At 45.4% G+C, this 19,237-nt stretch overlaps 1 protein-coding gene across 1 annotated transcript in view; it reads left to right on the top strand.

Moving 5' to 3' along the window:
* The first annotated feature begins 572 nt into the window (after positions 1-572).
* Positions 573-19,237, top strand: part of LOC148840764 (uncharacterized) — a 140,708-nt gene continuing 122,043 nt past the window's right edge. Inside the window, exon 1 of the mRNA XM_088917891.1 lies at positions 573-738. Within this exon, the coding sequence (XP_088774017.1) occupies positions 573-738 (166 nt within the window). The remainder of the gene's footprint in view (positions 739-19,237) is intronic.

Below are 19,237 nucleotides of genomic sequence, written 5' to 3' on the forward strand. Positions count from 1 at the left end.
AATTTATCGATAGACGTTTCAAAAACCATACGTTCATATCGCACAATGGCAAGGGATATGACAATTACCTAGTGATCAGACAGTTGTTAGCTGAAAAGATGGACGTTGAACTAATTAATCAGGGTGGTAAGATAATGTGTATGACCGTAAAAGCTCTGAACATCAGATTTATCGATTCTTTAAACTTTCTGCCTATGAAATTAAGCAAACTGCCGGCCGCCATGGGGTTCCCCAGGTGTAAGGGTCATTTTCCACACTTGATGAACACTTCAGAAAACCAAAATTATGTCGGACCGATGCCTCCGCCAGAATTTTACGGCGTTAACTACATGCTGCCGAGCGAGAAAGCCGAGTTTTTGGTTTGGTATGAAGAATGCAGGGGAAGTGTGTTTAACTTACAGAGAGAGTTGAAACGTTACTGCCAGTTGGATGTGGCAATTCTAAGAGAAGGCTGTATCAGGTTTCGGGACGAGGTCATGAATATGACCAGACAGACACGCGTGACTGAGTCAGGGGCCGCCTGCGTTGTCTGCATCGACCCCTTTCAGTTTGTGACCATCGCTAGTGTCTGCATGGCCACGTTCAGACTTATGTTTTTACAGGAAGAGACGATTGCGTTGCTACCCCATGACAATTACCACCGCCAGCAAAAACGATTTTCTACACCCAGCATTCAATGGCTTATGTACATCGAACACACAGAGCCTGTTAAAATCCAACACACGTTAACCACGGCCGGTGAGTTCAAGGTTGGCCCATATTTTCTGGATGGTTATGCTGTAATTGACGGAGTGCCGACAGCCTTTGAGTTCAACGGTTGCTTTTTTCACGGTTGTAGCGTTTGTTATTGTGAAAACGATTTTAATCCGCTGACAAACACTACTTTTGGTTGGTTGTACAGAAAGACGATGGTTAAAATTAATTTTCTCAAAATGAGAGGTTTTAACGTGCGTGTTTTGTGGGAGCACGAGTTCAGAGACATGCTTGTTGAAAATGGGGGCTTGGGTAAATTTCTAACAGCCGCGCAGTTACCAGAGCCTCTGCAACCGCGCGAGTCGCTTTTTGGGGGGAGAACAAATGCGATTTGTTTGCATTACACAGCGCAGCCCGGTGAAAAAATTCATTACTATGATTTCACCAGTCTGTATCCGTTTGTGAACAAAACTAAAAAATACCCACTGGGGCACCCCCGAATAATATATAACAACTTTGGAGATTTAAAACGGTATTTCGGTTTAGCGAAGGTGAAAGTTTACCCACCCAGACGTTTGTACTTTCCAGTTCTTCCAGCCAAAATTGACAAAAAACTGTTTTTCACACTGTGTCGTACGTGTGCTGAAACAAAACAGACCACCCACTGTGAGCACGGTGATGAAGATCGCGCCTTGACTGGTGTCTGGTGCACCCCTGAATTACAGATGGCCTTAGATCTGGGGTATAGAGTGTGTAAAATTTACGAAATTTGGCATTTCGAAAAGGCCTCACACGATCTTTTTACCGACTACATCAAACTGCATCTGAAAGGGAAACAGGAAGCTTCGGGGTTTCCAGAGTGGTGTACAGATGTCGCGAAACAACAAAGATATATCTTGAAAAAGATATATTATAATATAATATAAGATATATTAGATATATGAAAAAGCGAATATTATGAAAAAGAGGGTGTCCGGCTGGACCCCGGCAACATTAAAAAGAATCCGGCCAAAAGACAGCTTTCAAAAATTGCCTTGAACAGTTTGTGGGGCAAGTATGGACAAAGAGACAATTTACCACAGACCACCATTGTAAGAAACCCCGATGAATTGTTCAGGTACTTATTTATGCCATATCATGAGGTGTCAGCCTGCGAGTTTATCGATGAAAACACAGCCTGTGTTACGTGGAAACACACTAAACACCACTATACGGGCCATTCAAACACTAACATTTTCATCGCTAGCTTTACAACCGCCTATGCCCGCTTGGAGTTATACAATCTGCTAAATGCTTTGCAAGGCCGCTGTCTGTACCACGACACAGATTCCGTTATCTTTGTGAGCCGGGAGGGTGAGTGGAATCCGGAACTGGGTGACTACTTGGGTGAGCTGACCAGCGAAATCGCTGCTGGTCAACACATCACCGAGTTTGTATCAACAGGACCCAAGTCGTACGGGTACAAACTGTCTGGAGGGAAAGCCTGTTTAAAGGTAAAAGGCATTACGCTCAATGTGAACAATTGTGAAAAAGTTAACTTTGAGAGTCTGCGGGACTTGGTTTTTGACTATGGCGTTAACCCTTATGCAGAGTGCCGGGAATTTAAACACATTTCTATTCAACAGCCGATGATCGTGCGTGTTAAAAAGGATTGGCGCATTGAGACCCGGACCTTAAAGAAAACCCAGAAGGTGGTGTACGACAAGCGGGTGCTGCAAGAAAATTTGACATCGTTGCCCTACGGATATTAACACGATGGATGTCAGGTTAAAACACCCTTTTTCATGCATTTTGTCCGGACCCTCGAATTGCGGTAAAAGTTATTTTATAAAACAGCTCTTGGAGAGCCTAGATACCGTTATGACTCGTAAACCCAAAAACATTGTCTGGTGTTACAGCTGCTGGCAACCTCTATATGACGAGTTGCTTGTGAAATTTCCATACATTCAGTTTATAGAAGGACTACCGACGTCGTTTTCCGACGACCAGCTACTGCCGCCGGGTAGTGTAAATTTGATTATAGTTGATGATTTGATGGAGTCTGCGTGTGAAAATAATGAGATAGAAAAAGCTTTTACCAAATACGTACACCACAGAAACCTCAGCATCATGTATATCGTCCAAAATGTGTTTTGTCAAGGCCGGAAAAGTAGAACCATAGCGTTAAATACAAAGTACATAGTGCTGTTTAAAAACCCTAGAGATAAACTACAGATTACAACCCTGTCCCGGCAGATGTACCCCGGTAAAGCCAAATTTTTTTTGGAAGCGTTCGATGATGCTACTAAAAAAACTTTCGGTTACTTGTTGGTGGATTTAAATGCAGACACCCCAGATGACTATCGCTTGCGAACAGGTCTTTTCCCCCCAGATGTACCCACGGCTTATGTATTTAAAAAATCTAAAAGTCGGTGATCTCACAACCACAGACTCAGTCGAAAAAACACGTTCAGGGCGTCGTCATGTCTTCACGCGTTCGGAGAAACCTGACTCTCTTAAATTTTCTGGTAAAAGCCGCCCCCAAGCAGCGGAAAGCTATTCTCTGCGGAGCTACAAATGATCTTGTACAGGCCATAGCTGAAATCGCCTTGAATACCTTGAAAGGGAACATACCGTTATCTGCTAAGCAGTTTGGGACCCTGAAGAGAAAGCGTAAGCTTATAAAGACTTTGAGTCGAAAGGGTCTTTCTCTTAAAAGAAAGAGACTCTTGGTGAACCAGTCTGGTGGTTTTATCGGGACCCTGTTGAGTATTGCAGTACCACTGATTACGGGGCTTCTACAACGTCAATAATGGAGCACGCTGAAAAAATGTACCTGGTACCTCAGAAACAGCTCGATCGACTCCGAGAGCGGTCTGGGTTCGAAAGCGATGTAAGAAAAATAACAGCCCGTCGGTTGGATGATGAAATGCGTGACATTCTGCAGAACTCGCATCTGGCCGAATATGAAAAAGTGAAATTGTACAGCCAGGTGTTACAACGGTATTTGACATTAGTACGCCAGGAGACTTCTGAAAAGGGGACTTTAACCGTTGTACTACCGGAAAATGCACCCACCGAACTATCACGCACGTTAGCACAACCGCCGTCATCGAGCGAGGCTGACTTTGGGTATATTTTGGACAGCGTGTCTCAGCGGTTCCGGAGAAATGCCGAGATATTGTTAAAGACCATGGCCCGCAATGAACCATTAATAGCCTGGAATGAAAAAGGGGAATTTGTGTACAAGGGGGCACCTGTTGAGGGCTCTCACATGATTGATCTTGTCAGGGCTGTCACACAGCAGCAAGCAGTTGCTGTTGGTAAGAAGCCAAAAGGTTGGGATGTGTTCATGGAGGCTATGGCCGAAATCAACGTGCCGGGCACCCTGCTAGCCAACGCTGGTAACCGAGAGCTACTTGAAAAACTCAAGGCTGCCCCGCCGGGGTGTGCAGCGTCGGTCAAAACTTTAAAACAACCGGTAGAGTTGTCGACGGTTGACCCGGTCTCTAAGATAACCGCTGAAAGGAGACGCTCATTAATACCTAGACCCACATGGTTGTCTTTGTAACATTTTTTCTCTGGGTATGTGTGTTTGTGTTAAATGACTTGAAATGTATATTAAAAAGCGTGCGCAATATGTTTAAAAATGGTTTGTCTGTAACATGTATTAAAAAAAGCTTGAGCGCTATAACAGCGAATGTATAATAAAAATATTGTGTTGATTTTCATTCATGTTTTGTGTTCTTTTTAAATAATAACCACACAGACGTCGAAATGGTTCGATTTCATTTTTATTTTAGATGATCGATTAACATTTATGACATGTTTTAAATTGTCGTAAACACCCGCATAATTGAACATTCGTATTTTCAAAGAGCTTGAAAGGGTACAGGGGTCTCCGTCTCACACGACGTCGGTTTTTCAGAAACATTTCCACCATGCGGTCATTCTGGATTGCATTCGTAGAATAAAGTTCTAAAATGTTTCTAAAAGATAAACCTTTACATCTATGGTATAGAAAAAAGACGCAATGTAGACCGCAGGTCACTGCAAAAGAATCTTGCAATTGTCTGTTGTTGTAAAATATGGAGTGAGCATTTCTGTTTAAGAAATCAATAATGTTCTTGGGAAAGAAAAAGGCTTCGGGTGAAAATCCGTAGGAGTCGAAAAATTCTGCGCCCTCGTCGTCCGGTAAGTAAATAGCAAGCCAGTGTTCACCGGGGCGGTCGTGTAGGTGAGTATTAACTATTAAACACAACGGGCGCCGCGCCAGTCTCTCGCGTGGTAGGGCATCACTGGGGAACACGCCTAGAAAACTGTCTCGGGTGTAGCGGTCTCGGGTTAGAATGTCTTCCAGCTGTTTGGTGTTCATCTTTATGTGCAGGTTGTGTGGCCTCCCGTGCTTTTTAGCTGAAGTCGTAAATGACTTGACGTCTCATATCCAGCTCTATCACGTTGTCGAACAGCGCGTACACAACCATGTTAACTGTAGTGGGTAGCGGTAGCGCGAAGCGTATTTCAGCTCTCAGATTACCCGTTTTGATAAGTGAATAATGTCCTGTGCACTCGTCGTCGGGGCTGAGATTGAAAGCGAACAATGTGTAACCGCGCGCGTACTCCTCGCGGTCCACCAGAAGTGGTTTGTCTTTCAGACGCTTCCCGGCTGTTTCCACCAGATTAAAATATTCACGGACGCAATGTCCATTCTGGAAGTCTGGTTGAAGCGGTTTAGTGGGGATTTGTTCACCGTCCGCGTAGAGAGCCAGAAAGTTAACGTTGTAGTGTTTAAAATTGAAGGGGTTTTGGGTAAAACTGCCGCTGAATGCCGCGTTGTCCACAAACCCCAAAATGACCACTTTGGGTAACTGTCCGAGAAAGAGGTTTTCTTGGTTACACACACGGCTCCCTGCAGGCAGGCTGAAGACTTTCATCTGTACGCGGTCTATGGGGTATTTAGCGTTGGCCGTCAGGAGTGCTTCGGCGTGTCCCAGCCTGACCCCGGGTGACACTCTGACTCTTTTCACAAACAAAGATGCAGAGAGTACGCTCAGTTTGTGTACTCCGGCGTTGTTCATTAAGCAGAAAGCATCTCTGTTTCGCGTGAGTTTTATTTTCAGGTCTACGCCATTCAGTAGTAGTTTGTCCTGAAAAAACAGGTCGGCGTGAATGTGACCCAGGAGCTCGTTTTCGGCTTTGCGTCGTTTATGATGCTCTTTTTCGGAACCCCTGATTGGGACCATCCAAAATTGTGGACTCGTGTTCCCCGGCTGTGTCTTTGTAAAAGAGCCCTGTTGAATACTGCGTCTTCAGCGTCTCTTCACTGTAGTTCAGGACAGACTCTATAAAGGCTCTGTAAGGATAGCAGTTGTTGCTCTGGCTGATCAATCGGTCTCCTACGGTGATGTCAACCTGGCTGAAGATGGCTGCGATGGGGTAGTTCACCAGGCTCACATGGGCTGCCGCATCAATGTCCCGACCGTCTGCTTCCGTTATTTTACAGGTCAAATAGAGCAGGGTGTTGTTTAAATCTAAATAATCTTCTCCGTTGCCTGCGACGTAGAACTCCAGAGGTGCGTTTTCCGTTAGGGCCGTGAGGGGTGGAACTTCTATGTAAAAGCTTTTCTCGACGCTTGTTTGGGTAGGTGCTAATTGAAATATGTCCAGCTCCGACTTGGCGCATTCTGCAGACCCACCGTGAACAAAAGCCATGTTTAAAATATGTCTCGTTTCGTGTCTCGTTGATTGCGGTGTGTCATGCTCTTCTTGGTCGACCTGAAGCTTTTATGAGTTGCCTGTCTGCGCTTAGCCGTTCTTTTATCAGGTTTCGGTGGCCCCCGACGGTGAGATGATGACGTCTGTCTTTTTCTCTTGACACCCCTGCGGATGTATGCTAGACCCGAACCTTCCTGCTGATGTGCAGCCACCTTAGACATGACCGCGCTTGTAACGTTGCCGACCACGTCTTTGGCGATGTTTTTAGCTGCCGATGCCATGTGCGGCTTAGCTATTTCAAACCCGCGTTTCAGAAAAGGCACGGCTTTTCTAAATAGCGCTCTGAAAATACCCCCGATACCAGCGCCGTACTGAACCGGTAGCCCTGAAAATCCTGGTAATCCATAACCAGCCTGTTGTTTGTAGTAGTGCGTATACAAAGAAGGATCCCCGTAGCTCTTGATGACCGTCATCCTTTTAGATGTTTTTCGCTTTCACAGGTCTGAAATGCAGCTTGACGATGACCTTTCCAAATGCAAATGACACGTGTTCGTTTTGATCCGTCTTTATTTCAATAGTGATGTTGTTAAAATGGTCGATGCTCACCGGCACGTAATGGGGTTTGTCGTACAATACTGTGACGAATTCACCATCCACGCCTCTGAAGGGCACACAACGCAAAAGCGGTGCGTAGACGTCGCCTATTAACTGGTGTTCTATGATATCGGTGTATATATACATGGTGTTAAATCCGCCAGTCATATCGACGGGGTGCGGTGATTTTACACCCGCGACACCCGAATTGAAACCCAACATCCGCGCTAGGCAGTTACGCACCTGCATAACAAACCGTTTATCACTAACAATCCTTAACGACCGGCTAATGGGGTTGTATTTAAGACTTACAGCCGTTAACTTGGATTTTTCAGCAGCCCGTTTCATTTCATGCAAGAGCTGCTCAATGTTGCCGTAGTACCCTCTCGGTAAGGTACAGGTCCAGATAGTCTTGAGCTCCTCGCTGACGAACAGAAAAACTTCGTCTTCATCAAAAGTGTTTAGTGTATGCGGATAGTGCAGCTCGACCAGCCCCACTTCCCAGCCCCCGTCCAGGTCAATCGCCTTTGCCAGATGCTCTGTGAAGCACGCGTTAGTGTTCTTTGGAAACATCTTTGAGGATGAATTACTAGCCAGCGTCACATAGAAACCATTGGGGTTCATTTTTCACCACCTCTATATGTCTCGGACCTCAGAAGCCTTCACCAAACTATTGAATTTATCGCTCCAGCCGCGCCACTTTACGAAAAGCTGTTTGTTTTTGCCACGACCCCTGGCTGCTAAAATCGTTTGGATGTGGTAGACGTTCTCAGCATCTGGGTTTATCTTCTGTAGCTCTTCGGCATAGAAGGAGCCCTTAATGTCGTCGCCTGCGTAGTCCTGCAGTTTGTAATAGGGTCTCAGAGCCGCGGTCCGCTCTTTGACAATGAAAATTTCATCTGTGAAGGTCTGTTCATATCCCTTCTCAAACACTCCCTTTATTTTGGACACCCGCACGCGATCACCCACATTAAATGAAAACTTTGACGGTTTTCTCTTAAAGTGCTCATCATAGACCGTTCTCCACACCTCAAGGGAGTTGTCGGACGTAACAGAAGCCGGGGTTCGTTTAATAGTCGTGTGGTAACTATGTTTATAAGCATAAATAAGATCTGAAAGGACGTCGATATATCGAAAGGTGTTTTTGTGTGTCAGGTACCTCCACATTTTTGTTTTAATAGTTCTGTTAAACCTCTCGACCACGCTAGCCTTCACATCGCTGGCCGTAACGAAATGTTCAATATTCTCACGTTTGAGAACATTTTGGAAGGTCCTGTTAAGAAATTCTTTACCCTCATCCGTTTGTAGCTTTTTAGGAGCACGCCCCTCTTGCAGTATATTTCGGAAGGCGCCTGTCACAGCCCCTCCAGTCTTGGTTTTCAGCGGCACGGCCCAAGCGTATTTAGACAGCATGTCTATACACATTAAGATGTAACAGAAACCGTCGTTGAACTCGTGGTGTTCTCTCATGTCCACCAAGTCGGCCTGCCACTGCCAGTCCATTTCGGACACCAGCGTCCTGTTTCTCTTAAAACGTACGCGCGCCGGCTTGTGCAGCGTATAAGCAGCCTGGCCGGACAACCACTCGACCACCCGGCCGCGGATGGCGCTGCTCACACCCCGGGATCTCGCGGCCCGCACCAGACTCCCCGCGCCGCCGTAACTACCCGATTTCCGAGGGTTATAATAGAGCGCACTCAACCCCGCGGCAGACATGGTCCCCTTCCAAACCAATACACACTTTCACACACCTAAAGCGAGGGATGCGCCGCCTTGGGGCTTTGGGACCCTGAGGCGCCGGACCGACCGTCTGGGGGGGAGGCGGGAGTTCCGACCCACACCATTGGCTCCTGAGGGGGCGGGACATGCACACATAACAACACGACATTGGCTGACAAGGGGGCGGGACAGCCAACCACCGCGGACGACCATTGGCTGGAAAAGGGGACGTGGTACCTGTCAAAAGTTTGACGAAAGGTGTCGCTTTATACTACTCAAGGGTTCCTGCATCCCTCTTCTGCACTATGTCTAGTCATAGCTTTTTTCTGTTTGCTTATTTCAAAGTAACACCTGCTCCATTTCTAAAACTTTTTGCTCTTGTGTATTTTTGTATTTTTACATTTATTTACACCTCTAGCACTTTAACATCCTAAATTTTCATTTACCTTAATTTGTAGACTGAATTTTAGTTTTAGCTTTAAAAATCTTAAGTTTTCTCTATTTTTGTGTCTCTGAGTTTTTGTTTCTTGTCCTACAACTGTTATTATTGTTCAACAACTTATTGCATTTGACATGACCTCTTTCATTCACCCTTTCCTGAACGTCTATGACAAGCAGAGATAGTGCTGTCTCTGGATCTTTTGCAGCTGAAATGTCACTGTTTAAACGAATAAGAAATTATATTGCTCATGAATTCTGCATAAACACAACGTAATTGCTCTTTGAAAATGCTCTTTTTCCTGTTCATTTAAAGTTATACTGAGCAGTGGTGGACGTTGCGCTATTTTGTCAGCAACCTGCTAATCTGCTTAACACCTGTAGAAAACGTGATTTTATTTCTGTATGGAATGCATGTTGCGTTTACAAAATTAAAGTGTTTCAAATGTTTAATTAAGAAGTAAAAAGAACTTACAGCTTACACAAAGACTCAAAGTACAGTATGGAAAAACAAGTGTTAAGAAAAAACAGGACATTTGGTTGCTGGTTATCTTATATTTATTTTAAAAAATGAAATAAAAAATAAGATACAATGATGTGTTCCTGCGTAACTCAAACATTGCGTGACTTTAAAAGATGTAAAAAATGGTTTGGATAGCAAGAAGTCACTTTGCTTTTATAAGCGGCTGTTAAGCATATTGTAGTTTTTGTTAACACAACACAACTTTGTCTGTCAGTGAAATAAATGACCGCGAGCACTTTTCTTTTCCCCCATATTCTCACATCTGAGTAGAATAGGCGAACCTTCCAATGGAAGACAGGTTCCTTTCACACGAGACTGGCAGGAAACAGCTGAAAACTTGCCACACCCAGACTGTTAACTTGATCAACCATTTAAACATGTTCCTTTTAACTACATTGCTGTTGATATTGTAGCAATAGACAAAATGAAATGCATGGAGTTTGTAATGTAGGGATTTCTATATTTATGTCTTTATTTAGTGGTTTCATTAGTGACAAAGGTTAAACTTTCTTGTAAAAATGTATTTTATGTGTTGTAAATAAAAGTTTTCGGTGCCGTCATCTCCGCTTCCCCCTCATGGAAGAATTTGACCTTGAACGTTTGCCCAGCGTACGAGTCCCCCTTTCCCCCATGGACAGAATGACAAAGCAATTGAGAAATGTTAACTATCCATCCACAGATAAATAAAAAAATAAACCTTTCTTTCTCCTGATGGTAACTGTAACAAATTGTCATGTTTAACATCCTTGCGAAACAATCATGACGTTCTCATCCAATCAAAGGTTTGATGTTTTTTTATCTCTTCTCTTTTCAACATGGAATAAAACTATTACTTTTCCCCTTACTGTAACTACTGCATCATTTCTTTATCCTTTTCAGCTAAATGAGGGGAATTAAATCAGCTGGAATCTCAGAGTGCCAATTGTAAAAATAATCCTTCTTCCTTCATTTAACTTAAAGAATTTCGCTAAGAAAGTTTGTAATGTAGGCCGCTCTGAACGAGTTAAATTTTGCTGCAGGTCAAATAAATGTATTTCCCACAAGCTATACTGTAGTGGCAGTACAGTAGTAGTTTGAAATTATTCATTTTTATTAATAAATCACCTAGCTTCGAACATGTAAAATGTCAATATAATGTCCATAATATTTGCTATTTTAGTTTTTCAAAGAAATGTTTATTTGTTAATAAGTAAGAAATCTCATGGAGACAGCTGAGATTGAACCCCCACCTCCCAGCACATTAAGGCACACGCCTAACCCATTACACCACACACATAATTACATGTGAAAGAGTTAAACTGATGCAGACATTTCCAAAGAATGTGTACTACTGTGATAATTTGAGCTACAGTATATGAATATAATTATATCGTTATCAATTTCTTTTTATAAACGCGATTCCATATTATATTCCTTATTAATGGAGTTTTTAATGAAAGTTCAGGAGGAATGAAGGCAGCCGTGCTCATTCGACACAGCTGCTGCAATTCTCACTAATCCTGACGTAAGCAACCGGTCTCCATAAATATCAAACGTCACCCTCTCCTCTTCCTCGTTTGTTTTCTGCATGGTTTGTTTTCGCCTAGCTCGAATCCGTGCTCCCTTCTCATGAATCTACAAATCTGCCGCTCTGACGAAGACCTTTTCTGCAGCGCAGGAGACTCTCCTACCCCTCTCGTCCAGTCCTCCCCCCACTGCTCCCCTCACCTCTGTCTCATCGCCTCCTTCAGCCGCCGTGCCGCATCAACGCCGCTCATCTCCCAGCCAGTCCTCACAAGATCCAACTCCTCGCCGAAGACTGCGTTCCGCCGTCGTAGTCCCTCTCTCATTACAAACCCAGCCTTCCTGTTCCTCCACGGCAAAGTCTCCAAATAACCCCCGCTTCTCTCGAGGATGTCCCTGCCGCTGCGCTTCACGCACATCGGCTCCCCCTTCTCCTGGATCATCTCTCACGATTTCCAACCGGACCGTAGCAAGCCTCCAGAGGATACTTCGAAAACATGGCGTCCATTTTAAAAGAAACGCTTCCAAAAAAAAAAAGCTGTTTTCCCTGTACTTAACTGCAGTCTACACAAGGAAACATCAGCTCCACAGCTTCCCCCGGCGCCCTCTAATGACATCACCCGTGCCGCCGCCACTCATCCCAACGTGAGGACCCCGAGGCCGCCCACGTCTTCTGTCTTGTCTTGTCCCGATATATCTGTGTCTGTGTCTCTTCCCCAAGCAATCCATTCCTCTGCTGAACAACTGTACCTAGCCTCTTCCACCCAGCCTCCTCCCCTAAACTCCTTGCTGCCGAGTCTAAGGCCCCAGGCTCACGCCCCTCCACCCCTTCTCTGCTTAATCTAATTTCTGCACTCTCCTCTGTCTCTACCTCCGGCGTCCAACATGGCTCAAGCTCTGCCAGCTTGGTGCCTTTGGCCCCGGTTTCTTTTCTTTCGGCCCCTGCTGCTGTCTCCACAGCCCGAAGGCCAGCTAGTAAACGACCCCCAGCTCAGCCAGCAGCCCTTACCCTCCCCCACCCCCTGGCGTCCAAGACGACTCGGCAGCCTCCTCAGTCCTTCACGCAGCCTTTGCCCCTGCTTCAATTCCTCAACAGTCTTCGGCTTCCATATCCCAAGCCACCGAGCTTCAGGCCCCAGATCCGTCAAACTCCTCCTACCACAATCTGCTTTCCGCCCTTCTTCCCTCCTCATCTTCCCTCTTCCCCAGAGTCCAACACGGCATCCGTCATCCCATGCCTTCGGCTCTGGATTCCAATCTCCCCTTTACTAAGGACTTTCCTCCCCGAATAGCCGTTCCTCTCCCAGCTCCTCCTAACACACTAAAGTTTAGTCCTCCTCCCATTCCCTTTTTACTCCGGCAGCAAATTCTGAGGTGCAGACGTCAGTCTAGCTCACCTCTTCCTCCACTTACAACTCCGATTCTAGAACAGTCGTCTGCGGCTCGATTTCCGTTACTCTCAAATCTTCTGACCCTCACTCTGCTTCAGTCCTTTGAATTTCCGACTTCTGCTTGGCTTTCAGCATTTTCCGTGACATCACGTGCTCCGTCTTTCCCCAATGTTGTCAGGATCTCGACGATTACATGCACAGCATCCCCGATCTATCTGTCCTTTTCGAGGGATCCCTGTTCTACGATTACCATAAGCAGTTCTTGGCCGAGGCCGCTGCCCGCCTACTCCAACAGAACCAGCGCACCTACTGGGGAGCCCTTGACATTGAGCTTTACTGCTGCACTTTCACCGGCGTCCAAGCTCTTTCCTGCAACTTTTGTTCCTCTTGGAACATTCATCAAATCTTTGCCCAGATACCGTCCGCAAGCCCAACCCTGACTCCGCCCCTTCTCCCCCACAGCATCTATTCTCCCGCCAGGTCTTCTTCAAACCTTCCCGGTCCAAAGACGTTTGCGGTCGCCCCATCATGATGATCAGAGGCCAACAAATTTCCAACATCTTCAATTCCTCTACACGTACCTCTCCCCTTCGTCGCTTCCTTCACATTTGCAGCTTCTGCGGCGAAGCTCATGCTCGCTCTGCCTGCCCCCACCGGCCCTTCCATGCTCGCTCCACCTTCAGCGTTCCCAAAAGACTACTGGCTTTTCCGTCTACCCCAATCGACATCCCCGCTCTTGCGTCTTGCCTGCTCCGTCACCCCGACCCCTCTTCCACCCAAATCTTACTCAACGGCCTTTCCTTCGGATTCTCACCAGGCCCGTGCACACTTCCTTCTTCTTCCGTCTTTTGCAAAAATTTGCAATCTGCCACCGCCGATCCCCAGTCCGTTGATTCCTTGCTAGCATCCAAAGTCGAGAATGGTTTCATGATCGGCCCACTTGACTCTCCCCCATTCCCTGCATACCACATCAATCCCATTGGTATAGCAGTCCGTTCGGGCACCTGGCTCGCTAAGGCCGACATCTCTAGTGCCGTTAAAGTTATGCCTCCCGACCCAGACCTCTGGCACCTCTTCGGAGTTCATTGGCGGAACAAGTTCTTCGCAGTCCGCCTTGCCTTCGGACGTAGGAGTAGCCCAAAAAACTTTCGGTACCTTAGCCGAAGCTCTCGGCTGGATCCCCTTGAATAACTATAAGCTTCCTTTTCTCGTCCACCTTCTTGACGATTTCCTTACCATAGATTTTCCTCACACCCCACCTGCAAGAGCCTCCTCCACACTTATTTCTGTTTCAGGAAACTAGGGGTACCCCTTGCCACGGACAAAACAACTGGCCCATCTCATATAATCCAATTCCTCGGAATCACCCTCAATTACATCAATTTCTCCGCTTCCCTGCCTCGCGACAAAAGCGACAGGATCAAGATGTATATCTCTACCTATTCTTCTGCCAAATTTTGCACAAAGAGTGAACTTCTCTCTCCGCTCGGCCTCCTCAATTACGCCATGCGTATCATTCCTCAAGGACGGTCTACCTTCTCGGCCTCGCCTCTTCCGTGCCCTCTCTTTACCACCACGTAAGCCCTTCAGCCGACTGCAAATCCGAGCTCAGGCTTTGGCAGCTTCTCTTGGCCAACTGGAATGGCATATCTCTCTTCTACAATGACCTCCTCTCTGACACTGAGGATATCCAGCTTTTCACAGACACAGCCCCCTCAGTCGGTTTCGGAGGCTATTACAAAGGCCAATGGTTTGTGGCCCCTTGGCCTCCCGAATTCTCTCCAATCCCTCTCGCCAACCAGTCATCGGCCTTGTTAAAAATATTTCCAATTGTCATTGCTGCTTCTCTTTGGGGCCACAATTGGAAACAAAAACCGTCCTCATCCATTCGGCCATCCATGCAGTAGTTCATATAATCAACAAAGGAAGGTCTTCATCCCAATCCATCATGAGATTCCTCTGCCGCCTTAAATGGATTTCTCTCACACATCAATTAATCCGTGTAGCTGCTCACATTCCAGGCCACCTTAATGAGATAGCTGATTCTCTCTCTCGCTTTCAATTCAGGAACTTGGCACCAGATGCAAGACCGAACCCGTGCACAGTACCTCCCTATTCGGAACTTCTCTGAATCATCCTTTCCATCGCTATCTCCAGCTGGCCCAGCAAACTATCCTCTTAGTGATTGTCCTCCGAACTCTCAATTCTTACTCCACTGCCTGGAAGGGCTTCCAATCCTTCCACCTCTCCGCGAACATAAAATTCCCTTCTTTTGACATTCTCACTGTATCATCCTTCGTTTGCTATCGTAGAAACTCACTCAAGGTATGAGCATCCACCACCAAAGTATACCTGTGCGGCATCCACTTCTTCCGTAAACTTCTTTTCAGCACAATCTGTCCATCCCTTATCCACCCTCAAATTATTCTCCTTAAAGGCTTTCAGTGGCTTGAAAAACCACTTCCGAACCTACGCGTACCACTTACCTCAGACATCCTTGAATCCTGCATCTACGTTGTCAGGTCGGGTTACCACTCACCCTGGGTCGACTGCCCTCTTGAATCTTTATTCTTGTTAGCCTTCTTTATCTTCCTAAGGTGCTCCGAAATTACCGCTAATTCCACATCCTTCGATCCTTCTTCTCAACCCTGCTTATCTGACATCTCCATCTTATCTTCCGAGACACTGACCTTCTATCTCAAGAAAAGCAAAACCGACCAACTCAGATCCGCCACTCTCATCTATTATTTCAAACTCTGTTCCTACATAAGCCCTTACAAACCTCTATCCCATTACCCACATCTTCGCACCTCTGCCGGAGCTTCGCCTACTACCCCTCTGTTCGCAAACGAGAAGGGCCGTATCGTGATACCCTCCTAAACAATTCTCTGGGCCCTCCTTTAGATCAGGGGCCGCATCCTCCGCCGCTCGCATACCCGAGTATCTCATCAAGCAACTCGGCCGTTGATCCTCCGAGGCTTACCATGCATACATTAAAACTAACCCCGGTATCCCCAAGCAGTCACTTTCTCTCCTCGGCTGAATTGGCCCAATAATCTTTTGTTTTTGTTTTTCTGCACTGGTGACTGGGTCCCGCTTGGTTCTTTTGGGTGTCCTATCCTCCCCGTCCAACGGCCGGGAGGTTGGCCCTCAGCCAAGCGGGTTACGCCAAATCTCCACATCACAATAAACGATTCTAATTTCTCCCAAGCTTTCGGCTGCTGTCATTCCTCATGAAATTGAGTTTTTAATGAAAGTTCAGGAGGAATGAAGGCAGCCGCGCTCATTCGACACAGCTGCTGCAATTCTCACTAATCCTGACGTAAGCAACCGGTCTCCATAAATATCAAACGTCACCCTCTCCTCTTCCTCGTTCGTTTTCTGCATCCCTCCTCCACCCCCTCTCCACCTTTGCAGCTACCCAATTGGTCGCATGGGGGTCCTATCCTCCCCATCCAACGGCCGGGAGGTTGGCCCTCAGCCAAGCGGGTTACGCCAAATCTCCACATCACAATAAACGATTCTAATTTCTCCCAAGCTTTCGGCTTCCTCGTGAAATCAAATTCTAAAAAGTAGGCGTTGTTTTACTGCAATAAAAAAAATATATATAAACTTAATATAGTCTGAAGGAGCACGTGAAAAATTTTCCAAAATAATCACAGTATGTAACTGAATGAAAGACTTTGATGCTTAAAATGTTTAGGAAGAAAGTGGAATTCTGGTGTGTATTTTTTTTAAACTACCAATACCAGCCATATACAGTTTACATAATATGTTTATGTTCCTAAATTAATATTATTTATGAGCAGTCTCCGGGAAACCATTATTGGCATGGTGAATCAGAGATTCACAAAACTTACTTTGTATGATTGGAAACGAATACATGATCAGATCAACTAAATGCTTCGAAGAAAGAGGCGCTCTTTTCCTCTGGTTTACCAGTTTGTGCAGCAACAAAATGATCCGTTTAAACAAGAAAGTGTGGTCTTACTTTTTGTCAATGAAAAGATAAAGTATTTTCGTATCGCAACAGTTAAACTGATGCAGATGGTTACAAAGAAAGTGGACCACAGCCTGACCACGGACAGGCTGTGAGTTTACAGCCTGTCCGAGGTCATTCATTATTAACAGTATTAGTAATATCTTCTGTAAAGACTTTGATGAATACAAAATTTCTGCATAATTAAAAGATTTATGATAAACGTGGAAGGTTGTGTACACTGTGTAATAAATTAAAATAAATAAAAGTCTAAAGAGTATACAACTTAAATTTTTAATTGGAAAAAGATTGTCCCTTAGTAGTGACTGGGATTCGAAACCGGGGGTTTTCTGGCGACAGCTCAAATGCTGTACATGAGACATTAAGCTTTATTAGCTCCACCTGGTGGTTTTACAAGGTTTTACAAGGTGCTTCCAGATACTATCTTAATTCCTACCCCATTTTAATGCAGTATACTTCGAGCATTTTGAATGGCTGGATCTGTACCTTGCCTATTAATTAAGGTCCAGATTGCCAGATTTAAAGGCCTTCGATCATGTCCACACCTTATTTTGGATATCAGTGTTAAACCATGATTTCTGGTTGGGGAAAAAGTGAACTGTCTTTGTGGGTACACAGTCATCCACGCATTTCTTAATAAAATTGGAGACAACTGTAATGTACTTGTGCAGGTTTGCTGATTAACTTTTAAACACGGCCCAGTCCACAGACTCAAAGCAGTGCTGCAGCACTTCATTCATCTCCTCCATCCAGTGTCATACCGTTCTTTTGGACACAAACTTCAGCTTCTGCTTGTAAGCTGGCAGGAGAAGCACCGACAGATGATCCGACTGTCCGAAATACAGACAAGGGATGGAGCAGTAGGCATCTTTGAAAGCAGTGTATCAGAGATCAAGAGTATTCACACCTCTTGTTGTTCAGGAGACATGCTGATTATATGTCGGAAGAACTTTCCGCAGGTTGGCCTAATTAAAGTCCCCCGCAATAGATAGAGCATCAGGATAACCAGTTTCATAGCTGTTAATGGTCGAATAGAATTCACTGAGTGCTGTTTTCACGTCTGACCAGGATAGAATAGACCGCAGACAAAATGACAGATTAAAATTCCTTAGGTAGGTAGAAAGGATGACATTTTAAAGCAAGATATTACATGTCCAGAGAGCAAAATCGCTTCAGAATTTTCAAGTCTGAACACCAAGAGTTGTTTATCATTAGACATACACCACCGCCTTCGTCTTAACGGCCAAACCAGACCGATCCATACGATAGGTAGAGAATCCATCAAGCTGAACGGCTTCTTCTGGGGGTCAGCCAGGTCTCGGTGAGACAGAGAATACAGCAATCCCGATGTCTCTCTGATGGCTTAACCTTCCACTTAGCTCATCCATCTTGTTCTCCAGGAGGACACTCGGGTGTGGGGTCCGGTAGCCGTGGCGCTTCACTTTTGCTTGAAGTCCTCCCCATCTACTACGCTTCGATGGACATGTTGAATGTGCTTATTTACATTGTTGGAAAAAATCAGAATGTCACCTAACTAGGCCACCTCAAAATCATTAATAATTACTTGGGAGATGTCATTAATGAAAGTCTTGGAGACCACTGGGGCGTTACAGATTCTAAATAATATCTCTAAATATTTGTAGTATTAAAGGGTATTAAAGATGGTCTTCTATGTGTCCCCTTCCCTGATTCTAATGAGATAATAAGCTGCCTGCAAATCTATTTCAGAGAATATAGCTGCTCGACTGGCCCTTTCTAAAAACAACTAAATCAGGGGAAGTGGGTAGCAATTTTTTGGTTATCATTTTCAGTCCTGGGTAGTCTATAAAAAGTCAGAGGGTGCCAACTTTTTTGGGCACCAGTGGATGGCAAAGGGCAAATGAAGCCTGTTCAGAGGTTTTCTTGTATGTATTCTTTCTTGATATTAGCCTCTGGTGAGAAGAGAGAAAATAGGAACCCCTCTTGAGGGCATGGTTCCAGGAAACAGGTCTACAGGTGGAGCGGTGGCACTGTGACTAAGGGTCTGTGCCTGTGGCTGGAAGGTTGCTGGTTCAAATCCTGTGGCTAGCAGAAGAATCCTACTCTGTTGGGCCATTGAGCAAGACCCTAAATCCCAGCTGCTCCAGGGGTGCCGTATAAATGTCGGACCCTGTGCTGTGACCCCAAGCTCTTCTCTCCCTGCATGTGTGTCTCATGGAGAGCAAGCTGTGGTACATGAAAAGACAAATTCCTAATGCAAGAAATTGTATATGGCTAATGAAGTGATCTCTATGGCACAATCATAGGGTCAATGAGACAGAAGGACTTGAGATTATTGTTTGGAGAAAATGCCTGCAAAATCCTTATATTTGACCAGCAGGCCTGTTAGATCCACAGAGAAGGCTTTCAGGAGATACCATTTTGAAGGCAGGAATTCTGACATTAAAGGCTCCAGGCGGTGAGCTAACTAAAGAATGAGTCCAAATCGGGATTATGTTGAGCAAGTCAGGGGAACCCAATAATTAAAGGACAGCTTGGTGATGTGATGCAAAGAAGCTCGAGTTGTACAATTCCCATTGTCATAGTGATGTTTGCAGCCTTGAACTGGACATAGATGAGCTCTAAAGGAGTGCCATCTAGACTTTTCACCCTTGCCATTTAGACTTTCCCCATTCTAAAGTGGCCAGAACCATTAAACATTGT

This window comes from Atractosteus spatula, chromosome 1 (assembly GCF_055471065.1).
Source record: "Atractosteus spatula isolate fAtrSpa1 chromosome 1, fAtrSpa1.hap1, whole genome shotgun sequence".
Lineage (NCBI taxonomy): Eukaryota > Metazoa > Chordata > Actinopteri > Semionotiformes > Lepisosteidae > Atractosteus > Atractosteus spatula.